The sequence below is a fragment of the Herpailurus yagouaroundi genome, unplaced genomic scaffold, assembly GCF_014898765.1.
Source record: "Herpailurus yagouaroundi ecotype Mexico unplaced genomic scaffold, PumYag 218, whole genome shotgun sequence".
In the NCBI taxonomy this organism is placed as follows: Eukaryota; Metazoa; Chordata; class Mammalia; order Carnivora; family Felidae; genus Herpailurus; species Herpailurus yagouaroundi.
The window spans coordinates 5,080,490-5,094,615 of record NW_024412449.1 but is presented as its reverse complement, the minus strand read 5'-3'; the positions used below and the strand labels follow the sequence as shown (position 1 = coordinate 5,094,615).

At 37.7% G+C, this 14,126-nt stretch overlaps 1 protein-coding gene across 1 annotated transcript in view; it reads left to right on the top strand.

Annotated features, from left to right (window-relative positions):
• Positions 1-13,447: 13,447 nt before the first annotated feature.
• Positions 13,448-14,126, top strand: part of IPO7 (importin 7) — a 47,891-nt gene continuing 47,212 nt past the window's right edge. The window contains exon 1 of the mRNA XM_040456917.1: positions 13,448-13,677. Within this exon, the coding sequence (XP_040312851.1) occupies positions 13,594-13,677 (84 nt within the window). The 5' untranslated portion in view covers positions 13,448-13,593. The remainder of the gene's footprint in view (positions 13,678-14,126) is intronic.

Sequence of the window (14,126 nt, the reverse complement as noted above, 5' to 3'; positions counted from 1 at the left end):
AAAACTGATTTGTAGGAATTCTTTATTACTCTGGATATAAGTCCTACTTAGATTTAGATTTACGTATCTTATTAGCTTGCCACTATTTATTTGTTATTTTTAAATAACAGTTTTATTTTAGAAGAACTTTAGATTTGCAGAATCATTGCAAAGATAGTATAGAAAGCTCCCCTATACCCCAGACCCAGTTTCCCCTATTATTAACATTTATATTAGTATGGTACATTTGTTACAATTAATGAACCACTACTGGTATATTATTACTAACTAAAGTCCATATTTTATTCAGATGTCTTATTTTTTCCTAGAGTCCATTTTTCCTTCTAGGATCCCACCTAGGATACTAAGTGGCATTTAACATTTATATCTACTTAGATTTCTCTTGGTTATACTATCTATTTTTAAAAACTTTTTTTATTAGGGGCACCTGGGTGGCTCAGTCGGTTGGGCGTCCTACTTCAGCTCAGGTCATGATCTCCTGGTCCATGAGTTGGAGCCCTGTGTCGGCCTCTGTGCTGTCAGTTCAAAGCCTGGAGCTTGCTTCGGATTCTGTGTCTCCCTCTCTCTCTGCCCCTCCCCCACTCCCGCTCTATCTCTATCAAAAAATGAATAAACGTTTTAAAAAATTTTTTAAAAATGTTTGTTTATTGTGCAATTACAGATTCACAAGAGATTGCAAAGATAGTCCAGAGAAACTGTGGAAAATAATATTGAGATTCTTCAAAAAATTAAAGATAGAATTACCAGGGTATCTGGGTGGCTCAGTTGGTTAAACATCCAATTCTTGATTTTGGCCCAGGTCATGATCTCACAGTTTGTGGGATAGCCCCGAGTTGGACTCCACGCTAAGAGCATGTAACATGGTTACAATTTTCTCTCTCTCTTTCTCTCTCTCTCTCTGCCCCTCCCCTGCTGCCATGTGTGTGTGCACATGCACGTTCCCTCTGTCTCGTTCAAAATAAATAAAAATAAACTTAAAAAAATAGAATTATCATATGATCCAGTAATTCTACTACTGAGTATTTACTCAAAGAATATGAAATCACTAATTCTAAAAAATATATGCACCTCTGTGCAATAAACCTCTGTGTTTATTGCAGCATTATTTACAATAGCCAAGATACGGAAGTAACCTAAATGTCCATATAGATGAATGGTTAAAGAAGATGGATAAAGAAGATGGATATCTATATCCATATCTACATCATCTGTATATGTATCTATATAATTCAATGGAATAGTACTCAGCCATGAAGAAGAGTTGAAATCTTGCCATTTGCAACTGCATGGATGGATCTAGAAGGTATGATGCTAAGCAAAATAAGTCAAAGAAAGAGAAACACCATAAAATTTCACTCATATGTGGAATTTAAGAAACAAAACAAATGAACCAAGAAGAAAAGAGAAACAAAAAAAACAGACTCTTAAATTTAGAGAACAAACTGATGGTTACCAGAGGGGAAGTGGGTGGGGGAATGGATGAAATAGGTGAAGTGGATTAAGAGTACACTTATCATGATGTGCAGTGAGTAATGTGTAGAATTGTTGAATCACTATATTGTACACCTGCAACTAATATAATATTGTTAATTTAAAAAAAAAGAGTACAGAGAAATCCTGTGTACTCCTTGCCCAGTTTCCCCAATACATCTTTTTTTTAAATTTTTATTTATTTTTGAGAGAGAGAGAGAAAGAAACGGAGCATGAGTGGGGGAGGGGCAAAGAAAGAGGGAGACACAGAATCAGAAGTAGGCTCCAGGCTCTGAGCTGTCAGCACAGAGCCCGATTTGTGGCTCAAACCCATGAAACATGAGATCTGATGTGAAGTTGGATGCTTAACTGACTGAGTCACCCAGGCGCCCTGCCATTACATCTTAAGTAGCACAATAGTAAAACCAAGAAATTGACATTGGTGTAATGTATGTGTGTAGTTCTGTGTTATATTATCACATGCATAGATTTGTGTAACTACCACTGTAATAAAGATATAGAACTATTTTATCACCATATCTCCATTGTGCTACCCCCTTTACAGTCACACAACTTCTTTCCCCCCTTCTCCATTACCATCTCTAACCCTTGATAACCACCAATTTGTTCTCTACTTATATAATTTTATCATTTTACCACTGTTTACTTTTGAATTGACTTTATTTTTCTCAGGGTAGTTTTAGGTTTATAGAAACAGTGAACAGAAAGTACAAAGGGTTCCATTTGTCCCTTCACTGCTCCCTACATAGTTTCTCCTTTCATTAGTATCTCTCATTAGTGTGGTACATCTGTTATAATTGATGAGCATGTATTGACATATTATTAACTAAAGTCTATGGTCTACATTAGGATTCACTCTTTGTGTTGGACATTCTATGGGTTTTGACAAATATATAAGAACATGGACCCACTATTACAGTTTCATGTGGAATAGTTTTCTACCTAAAAAATCCCTTGTGCTCCATCTGTTCTTCTCTCTTTCCATCCCTTGAGCCTCTGCCAACCATTAATCTTTTCATTTATCCCATGTTTTTGCCTTTTCCAGAATGTCATATAGTTAGGATCATACAGTGTGTAGTCTTTTCATGTTGGCTTCTTTCACTTAGCAGCATACACTTAAAGTTCCTCTTTTTGTGGTTTAATAGCTTATTACTTTTCATTGCTGAGTAATATACCATTGCATGGATGTACATCGTTTATTTATCCATTTACCTATTGAACAATGTCTTAGTTGCTTCCAAGCTTGGCAATTATGAATAAATCTACAGTAAACATTCATTTACAGATTTTTGTATGGTAATATGTTTTCAGCTTATTTGGGTAAATACTAAGGAATGCAGTTGCTGGATTGTGTGGTAGCAATATGTTTAGTTTTGTAAGAAACTGCCAAACTGTCTTCCAATGTGGCTGTGCTATTTTACATTCCCACTAGCAATGAAAGATAGTTTCTGTTGCTTTACATTCTCACCAGCACTTGATGTTGTCAGTGTTTTTTATTTTAGCCATTCTGATAGGTATATAATGCTATATCTCATTGTTTTTTTTCTTTTTTAAGTTTATTTATTTTATTTTCAGAGAGAGAGAGAGAGTAAGTGTGCACAAACTGGGGAGGGGCAGAGAGAGGGAGAGAGAATCCCAAACAGGTTCCATGCTGTCAGCACAGAGCCTGACACAGGGCTCGATCTCACAAAACATGAAATCATGACCTGACCTGAGATCAAGAATTGGATGCTTAACAGACTGAGCCACCCAGGTGCCCTGGTATCTCATTGTTTTAATTTGCAATTCTTTAATGACATATGATGTTGAGCATCTTTTCATGTACTTATTTCCCATCTGTTTATCTTCTTTGGTGAGGTGTCTGTTCAAATTATCACTTGTTGATTTTCCTGTACCTGTGCATGGCTTGTTTGGTATACATGATCTTACAATAATCTAATGATAGAACTACTATTGTTCCTATTTTACAGAATAAAACATTGAAGCATTAAGTCATGTCAAAGCTAGGAAATTAAAAAAAATTTTTTTAACATTTATTTTTTTTTTGAGAGAGACAGAGAGAGAGAGAGAGAGAGAGAGAGAGAGAGACAGATCATGGGTGGAGAGGGGTAGAGAGAGAGGGAGACAAAGAATTCCGAGTAGGTTCCACGCTGTCAGTGCAGAGCCTGACTGACGCAGGGCTCAAATTCACAGACCACAAGATCATGACCTGAGCTGAAGGATGCTCAACTGACTGAGCCACCCAGGTACTCCAAAGCTAGGAAATTTTAGATCTCCTCCTCTCTCTGTCAATATAAATAATGGAATATTACTCAGCCATTAAAAAAATGAAATCTTGCCATTTGTGGTAACATAGATTGAGAAAGGGGTATTAGGTTAAGTAAAATAAGTCAGAAAGAGAAAGAAAAATACCATGTGATTTCACTTATATGTGTAATCTAAAAACAAAGCAAACAGACAAATGTAACAGAAACAGTCTCATAAATACTGAGAACAAGCTAGTGGTTACTAAAGGGGTGGAGGTGGGTGAATGAGTTAAATACGTGAAGAGGATTAAGAGATACAAACTTCCAGGGGCACCTGGTTGACTCAGTCAGTTAAGCATCCGAATTTGGCTCAGGTCATGAACTCACGGTTCCTGAGTTTGAGCCATACATCTGGCTCTGTCCTGACAACTGGAGCCTGGAGCTGCTTTGGACTCTGGCTCTCTCACTCTCTGCCTCTCCCCCACTCTCACACTCTGTCTCTCTCTCAAAAAAATAAACATTAAAAAAATTTTTTAAAAAGAGATACAAACTTCCATTTATAAAATAAAGAAGACATGGGGAATATAGTCAATAATACTATAATAACCCTGTAGGGTGACAGATGGTAACTACACTTTATCATGGTGAGCATTTAGGAATGTATATAATTATTAAATCACTATGTTGTACAACTAAAATTAACACAATATTATATGTAAATTATACTTCAATTTTGATAATTTTAATTTTTTAAATGCTTATTTATTTTTGAGAGAAAGAGTGTGTTGCAGGAGGGGCAGAGTGAGACGAAGACAGAGGAACTGAAGCAGGTTCTGCACTGACAGCAGAGAGCCCAATGCAGGGCTTGAACTCATGACCCATGAGATCATGACCTGAACTGAAGTCTGATGCTTAACCAGCCAAGCCACCCAGGCGCCCCATGCTTCAATTTTTATTTTTTTATTTTTCATTATTTATTTATTTTAATTTTAAAAATTTTATTTTAAGCAATTTAGTTAACATGTAGTGTAATAATGATTTCAGGAGTAGAATTTAGTGATTCATCACTTACATGTAACACCCAGTGTTCATCCGAACAAATGCCCTCCTTAATACCCATCACCCATTTAGCCCATCCCCCCACTCAACACTCCTCCAGCAACCCTCAGTTTCTTCTATATATTTAAGGGTCTCTTATGGTTTGTCTCCCTCTCTTTTCATCTTACTTTCCCTTTCCTTCCCCTATGTTCACCTGTTTTGTTTCTTAGATTCCACATGAGTGAAATCATGATATTTATCTTTCTCTGACTTATTTCACTTAGCATAATACACTCTAGTTCCATCCACATTGTTGCAAATGGCAAGATTTCGTTTTTTTGATTGCTGAGTAATATTCCATTGTATGTATATACCACATCTTTATCCATTCATCAGCCAATGAACATTTGGGCTCTTTCCACAATTTGACTGTTGTCCATAGTGCTGTTATAAACATTGGGGCGCAGGTGCCCCTTCAAATCAGCATTTTTGTATCCTTTGGGTAAGTACCTAGTAGTGTAGTTGCTGGGTTGTAGGATAGTTCTATTTTTAAGATTTTGAGGAAACTCCATACTGTTTTCCAGTGTCTGTACTCTATAAGATGTGACTTAATCTCTTACAATCTCTGCCAACAAGAAAAATAACCAGAAAGTTAACTGAAAATAAATGAAAATTATCTATAAATTACTCATCCTAAGAATTCCTCTAGCAGATTCAGTTTGCATTCCCACCAGCAGTGCAAAAGGGTTTCTCTTTCTCTGCATCCTCACCAACATCTGTTGTTTCCTGAGTTGTTAATTTTAGCCATTCTGACAGGTGTGAGACTCTATCTCATTGTGGTTTTGATTTGTATTTCCCTGATGATGAGTGATGTTGAGCATCTTTTCATGTCTGTTTGCCAACTGAATGTCTTCTTTGGAAAAGTGTCTGTTCATGTCTTTTGCTCATTTCTTCACTGGATTATTTGTTTTCTAGGTGTGGAGTTTAAGTTCTTCATAGATTTTGGATGCTAACCCCTTATCTGATATGTCATTTGCAAATACCTTCTCCCATTCTGTTGGTTGCCTTTTAGTTTTGTTGATTATTTCCTTTGCTGTGCAGAAGCTTTTTATATTGATGAGGCCCCAAAAGTTCATACTTCAATTTTTAAAAGTTCATCAAAAAAAAGTGTTAAAGAAATAACTAAAAAAATAATAACAACAGAATAAACATTTAGTGTGTTTTCCCCAAAATCTAAATAGTCTTATATCTATTAAAACTTACATTACATAATTTAAAATCTTTCCAAAAAGCAAACTCCAGGGCTCAGATAGTTTCACTGATGATTTCTACCAAATATTTAAGGAAAAAATAATGCCAGTTCTACACATATTCTTTCAGAAAACAAAAGAGGAAGGAGTACATACTCCTGATACTAAAACTAGGTAAAGACATTTAGGAAAAAAAAAACAAAAAAACAAAAAAACAAGAAAACTACTGACCAATATCCCTCATGCAGATAGATGCAAATGTCTTCAAAAAAAGTAGCTAATGGAATCCAGCAATATATAAAGTTTTTTCCAATGTTAACACATTATGACCAAGTGAGGTTTAACCCAGGAATGTAGCATGTGAAAATCAATCAGTATAATTCACCACATTAAAAGAATAAAGAAAATCCATATGATGGTATCAATAGCTCTAGAAAAATATTTGACAGAATTCAACATCCTGTTCATATTAAAGACTCTAAGAAAACTGGAAATTAAAGGGAATCTTTTCAATGTGACAGAATCTGTGGAAACCTTATGGCTAAAGGATGGGAAGAAAGTAAAACCATTTTTATTTTTATTTTTTTTTAATTTTTTTTAATGTTTTATTTATTTTTGAGACAGAGAGAGACAGAGCATGAGCAGGGGAGGGGCAGAGAGAGAGGGAGACACAGAATCTGAAGCAGGCTCCAGGCTCCGAGCTGTCAGCACAGAGCCTGATGCAGGGCTTGAACTCATGAACTGTGAGATCATGACCTGAGCCAAAGTTGGACACTTAACCAACTGAGCCACCCAGGTGCCCCTAAAACCATTTTTATATGAAGAATACCTTATTATATGCACAATTCTAAGGAATTTAGAAAAGAAACTATTAAAATCAATAAGTTAGCTTAGCAGGGCTGTAGGATACAATGTCAAATATGAAAAACAATTGTATTTCTAGATATAAGCAAAAACAGTTGGAAATGATATTTTAATTTTTTTTTTCAACGTTTATTTATTTTTGGGACAGGGAGAGACAGAGCATGAACGGGGGAGGGTCAGAGAGAGAGGGAGACAGAGAATCAGAAACAGGCTCCAGGCTCTGAGCCATCAGCCCAGAGCCTGACGCGGGGCTCGAACTCACGGGCCGCAAGATCGTGACCTGGCTGAAGTCGGACGCTTAATGACTGTGCCACCCAGGCGCCCCGGAAATGATATTTTAAAATATCATTGACTATAACATGAAATATTTAGGGATACAGTTAAGAAAGTATGTGTGAAATCTGCGTACTGAAAACTAAAAATATAGCTGAGAGAAAATTTTTAAATATTCAAATAAGTGGAGATATATACTGTGTTCAAGGATCAAAACATTCAATATTGTTAAGATGTTAATTTTACCCAAGTTGATGTGTAGTTGTTTTTTTTTTTTTAGTAGGTCTATGCCCAATGTGGGGCATGAACTCACCACCTTGGGATTGAGAGTTGCATGCTCCACTGACCGAGCCAACCAGGCACCCCTGTAGATTTTGTTTTAAGATTTTTTTAAAATAATCTACACACTTAACATGGGGCTCTAACTCACAGTCCCAAGATCAAGAGTCACGTGCTCCACTGACTGAGCCAGCCAGGCACCCCTGATGTGGAGATTAAATGCAGTATCTATCAAAATCTCAACAGACTTTTTAAAATTGAAAATTAGCAAGCCGAATTTTCCAGATGTATTTTGAAATGCAAATAACCCAGAATAGTCTAACCAATTCTGAAAAAGAGTAACAAAATTAGAAGATTTACACTGCTTGACTTTAAGACTTATTAGAAAGCTACATTAATTAAGACATTGTGATACGGGCATAAAGATAGATAAATAGATCAATGGAACAGAGCAGAGAATTCAAACATAGATCTACACATATTTGGTCAATTGATTTTCAAAAAAGGGTCAAGGTAATTCAGTGGTCAAGTACAAACTTTTTAACAAATTGTGCTATACTAACTGGATATCCACGTGCAGAAACAAATAACTTCAACCCTTACTTTACACTGCACACACAGACACACACAGACACCTCAAACTGAACCACAGTTCAAAACATTAATGTTAAAACTACAAGATTTCTAGAAGAAAACATAGGAGAAAATCTTAACAATCTTGATGTGGGAAAGATTTTTTATATAGAATACAAAAGGCACAATTATAGAAGAATCAATATATAAATTGGACTTTATCAAAACAGGAAACTGCTTTTTGAAAGATAAGTTAAAAAATGAAAAGACACAGACTAAAAGAAAATATTCACAATATAGAAATCTGACGAAATTGTACCCAGAGTATCTTAGAACTCAATAGCAGTAAGACAACAACTCAATTTAAAAAAATGGGCAAAACAGACACTTCAAAAGATGATGCAAATGGTTAATAGCACATGAAGAGATACTCAATGTTATTAGTCATCAGAGAAATGCATATAGTGCATTGTGACATACAAAATGACATAACCACTACACATTCAATCTACTATATACACTTAAAAAGACTGAGAATTCAGGGGCACCTGGGTGGCTCAGTTGGTTAAGCCATCCAACTCTTGATTTTGGCTCAGGTCATGATCTCACAGTTCATGGGCTCGAGCCCCACATCGGGCTCTGTGCTGACAGTGCGGAGCCTGCTTGGGATTCTTTCTCTCCCTCTCTCTCACTGCCCCTCCCCCACTTGTGTTCCCTCTCTCAAAATAAATAAATAAACACTAAAATATATATATATATAAAAAGACTGAGAATTCAAACTGTTGGTGGAGATATGGAACAATGGAATGTTCATAAATTGCTTGTGGGAATGTAAAATTGTACAACCAATTTGAGAAATGATTTGGCAGTTTCTTATAAAGTTACATATACACTTAGAATACAAATCATCCATTCCAGGGATGCCTAGCTGTCAGTTGGTAAAGCATGTGACTCTTGATCTTAGGGTTGTAAGTTCGAGCCCTATGTTGGGTATAGAGATTACTTAAAAAAAAAAATCTTTAAAACAAATCAGCCATTCCACTCTTTCCTATTTATCAGAAGAATGAAAACATATATCCACACTCAGACTTGTACACAAATGTATGTATCAGCTTAATTCACAACAGCAAAAAACTATAAATGACCCAAATGTCCACCAATAGATATATGGATAATTGTTGTATATGCAGGCAACAGACTGCCATTTAGCAACATGGAGGGAACTACTGATAACCTCAACATTATGTAAATAATCTTAGAAACACTATAGTGGGTGAAAAAAGCCAGACACAAAAACTACTTACTGAATGATTCCATGTATATAAAATTGTAGGAAAGGCAAATCTAACTGATAGTGATAGAAAGCACATCAGTAGGTGTATATGGCACAGAGCTGAACATTTAAGGATTAACTGGGAAGCACTGATGGAGATAATCTACATATATGTAGACTGTGGTACTGTGAAATAAGTGTATAACTGTATGAAAACTCATTGAATTTTATGTAAATTATACCTTGATGAAGTTGATCTTTAAAAATTTTTATATGGTTTAGGGCACAAACTTCAATTTCATGTAGGTCAGTGTACTTAAAAGAAATACAATAAAGAAATGGTCTTCATGTGACAATTTCAGTACAACATGGTCTTTACCTTGTCTTGCACATACTAACCTTTAGACACATACATACCAAGTTGCTGAACATTCAGCATTATAGCTTCTATGAAGGATGCTCTGCAGAAAGTCCTCATTTCTTCGCTTTCTTTGACTCTCCTTCCTTACCCTCTTACTTGACTTTCTCCTCAGCCCTTTCCTTGATGCCAATAACAATTTACTTTTGTTCTGAGCTTTATAATTACAAAGTACTTCCCAGACTCATTTGATTCTCAGAATAATTTTGGGAGCCCAGGCAAGATTATTTATTCATTTCACAGGTGGAAACAAAAAATGAGGACCAGTGAGATAAACGTTTTACCCAAGGCAGCACAGTGCCTCAGAACATAATCACTCTTTTTTTAGCTTCTAGGTCTTTTTTTAGCCCCCTTCATTTTTTTTTCCCATTGTGGTCCCAGGAGTGAGAAGACACCTGGGAAAGGATAAGTCACAGAAAAGCTTATTTTACTTACTTATTTTTAAAGTAAACTCTACCCCCAATATGGGGCTTGAACTCACAACTCCAAGATCAAGAGTCACATGCTCTACCACTGAGCCAGCCAACCACCCTAAACCCCTACATTTTGAATTGTTTAGAACAAAAATCTTACCAAGGTGTAAAAATGAATTCCACTCAGTTATAAGTATAATGATTACTATTAGTGAAAAAACAAAATTTCATGAAAAAGTTTGTCTAAAATATTTTTGATATCTGAAATGGGGCTAACATAGGATTATAGGATGTGGAGTTTCAGTAATTATGGGATGTCTTGACAAAATCCAGTCACCTCAGACAGATCAGTCTAGGCCTTAAGATAACTTTGGGTGCTCGGTATTTATCATCAAAGCCTTATCACAGGTGTTCACCCATGAAAGCCTCTAATGGAGGCTTGTACAGGGAAAATTCATTCTTTTATTTCCTTATGTTACAGCTGTATGGTCATTTCCTGAACCCTCTTTTTCTTTCATACCTGCAGGAAGACATGGGTTGTTTTGTTTTGTTTTTCTGTTTGAACAACGGAACCATCGTTTATAAGCTCAGATAACCAAATCACCTCTTATATTGTTCCTTACCTCTATTTTTGTCCAATTCCATTCCAGTTCAAAACCAGCTCAGAACTTTGCATTTTCTACTTTTCTGATTTCCTTAGACTAATCTTGCCCAAGAAGGCACACATATCTATATTGGCTATAGTGGCTCTGGGAATTGGGATTGAGCAGTGAGGTAAGGTTATCTATGCTTATACTGGCCTAACATAGCACTTTTTCTTTAATCTTCACACATTTATTTATTGAACACATGCTCACTTCTGCATTTGTAATGGGGAGATAGACATGGTCCCTGCCCTGGAGGACCTCACATCTAAATTTCCAGTCTTATTGAGTCACATTCTTTGTGTCAACAGGTGGACAAAAACAAACAAACAAACAAACAAACAAACAAACAAACAAACCTACAATAAGTTGGGTGTGCTAATCACACTGCCAGCTAAGCTTCTGAAGTGTCCTGGAACAAAGCTCCTTGTGTGAATAAAGGAACTCTGGTTCCCCAGATGGTATCTAGTACCCTATGAGCTCTATTCTCTCTGAAGCATGAGACACTGCCTAGTGCTCACTTGGGCAGCACACATACTGTGAATTGGAACGAGACACAGGCCCCACTCCAGCTTTGGATCTGCAAATCTTGCTGGCTCCCAATTCCCAGTACTATAGCTTAGAAACCATATTTTTCAACACCACTTCTCCCTTTCAGTTTCAGGGAAAGGAATTGATATTTTTGGAGCACTTTTTATGTGTCAGGTCTTTTACATGCATTGTGCTATGCTGTAGTTGTCACAATTTCATGATGGATAAGTCAATTCTAGAATCTAAAATAGATATGTAGTAGTGCAAAAAACTGGCTTTGGAATCATGAAAATTGAGGTTTAGATTCTGGCTGAGCCACCACAAGTCATTACTAGTTCATCTATTCTTTTTCATTTATTAACTAAAACATTTATTGAACTCTTAATAGACATTCAAGCTTCATGGTAGGAGGTAAAGATACAAAAGTGAATAAAATATAATCCTTATCTTCAAGGCCCTCACTATCGAGGGATGGGTAGGGAGAGGAAACCTTTCCTTTTTTTCTTTTTCGGTTTATTTTTATTTTTAAGTAATGTTAAGATGTAGACCCAATGTGGGGCTTGAACACACGACCCCAAGATCAAGAGTCACATGCTCTTCCAACTGAGCCATCCAGATGCCCCAGGGAGGAGAAATTCTCAAACAGGTTGTATCAGTACACTGATGGAGCTAACAACAGGTTATATTATGGAAATTTTATGACCTTTCACAATTTAAGTAGCTTATGTGAGCCTTGATTCTTCATTTGTAAATTAGGGATAATTATGTAAACCACACTTCCAGGCACAGTGGTTGGCATATAAGGGATATTAATATTGCAAAGTCCACTATTCCAGGGAAAGACTTTTGTGCCCCCTTTTCTCCTTTTTTGCAAACTGAAAACAATAAGTGATTTTTTAACAAGTTGCATTTAAAATTTATGATTCATTTTAAGGATATATGTTTATCTAACTTTATTATAATCAAGACAGTTATGAAAGGAAATTACTCAAAATATCACCATCCTAGAAAATAAATTAACTTCATTTGCCAGCTTTATTTCCCAAGTCTTTGTCCTTGTTATAAAGCCATATCCTCACATAACTGTTTCTGTGTTGTTACAAGGTATATTATGTATATATATATACATATATTTTTTTAATTTTTGTTTTCAATGTTTATTTATTTTTGAGAAAGAGAGAGACAGACTGTGAGCAGGAGAGGGGCAGAGAGAGAGTCGGAGACACAGAACCCGAAGCAGGCTCCAGACTCTGAGCTGTCAGCACAGACCCTGATGCAGGAATCCACCAACTGTAAGCCAAAGTGGAACGCTTAACCAACTGAGCCACCCAGGCGCCCCAAAGTATATGATATTTGTAATTTTTAATGCCTGTGAAATATTTAACTGACTGAATTCTTTTAATTTGCTTAACAATTCCTATATCACTCGACATTTCTCTTGAAAGGCAGAGTGATTCAGTAAAGAGAATGAAATCTTTTAAAACAGAAACATCCTAGGTTTGAAATCCTGGGTGAACTTCTTACTACCTAAGTGACCTTGGGCATGTTATTTAACTTTTCTGAAACTGTTGCTTTAACTGTTTTAAAGAAGGTAGTGTTCCAATAGGGATTATGCTCTTATTCTGCATTTACAGTTGATTTATAGAAAGTTCCTACCAAAATTTGGATACTCCATAAAAACCATATTTTTAATATTTGGTAATCATAAATATGTAATGTTATAATATCTTTTACACATAAATCAGATGTAATCTTTTGTGTTATTTCCTTAAGATAAAGTCTCATTAATGGGAATAGTTGGGGCAAAGATTATGAATACTTTTATGGCATCTAGAAACACATCTCAAACTGCTTTTCAAAAGATTACCTTCAATTACAAAGCTACTAGCAATGGATTGCATCATACATTGCATTAGATTCACCTCACAATCACCAGAGGTATATTATTATGGGAAATCCTTGGGTTTGTTTTAATTTTTTTTACTGTGGAGTTGGAACATTTTCCCTTTTTGAAAAGCAAGAGCTGCCTGTAGGAGCAACAGTTCAGGGCCACGTGGGATGTGGAAAGCTCACGAGGACTACGTCTCCCAAGGTGCCCCGCGGGCGCGCCGACAGGAAGTGGCTGGAGCATCTCCCGCCTCCACGCCGAGGCGAAGAGGTTCTATCCGGGGCCTTGGCGCTTCTCTTTCCTTTCGCGCCGGTTGCCGCTGCGGAGCGCGGCAGGTCCATGTGCGCATTGAGCGGCGCTATTCCTGGCCCAGTAGCACCCGAGCTCCGGGTTTGACCGAGTCCGCGCTGCGATGGACCCCAACACCATTATCGAGGCCCTGCGGGGCACCATGGACCCAGCCCTGCGTGAGGCCGCGGAGCGCCAGCTCAATGAAGTAAGGACGCCGGGCGGGCGGTGGACTGTGGCAGGCCGAGCCCTCCGGGCCTGGCCAGAAGCGCGGACGGCGTCGCTGAGGGGCCCAACTGGAGGGGTGGGGCGGGAACCTAACTGCGAGTGCCGCGCCGGGGCGCCTCAGACTGCTGCGGTGGTGGCGACGGCTAAGGCAGCCTTTGCGTCGGATCCTGAGCTGGGCCTCTGGCTGCGGTCAAGGCATGAGGAGCCGGCTGAGGCGAGGCGGGCGTGACGGGCTGGACACATGGCTGGCTCGGGTGGCCGGCAGCCCTCTGGCTCATACCCAGCTCGTTCCTCGCGCCCAGGAGGGGGCGAAACTCGCTGAAAGGTTTTTCAGACGTTTCCGGGAGCATTCTCGCTGGCGTCGGGTTTGGAGGGGCTCCTGGGAATGCAGAAGCTGGTCCTTTGGGGGCTGCGCCTGTCATCCTGTCA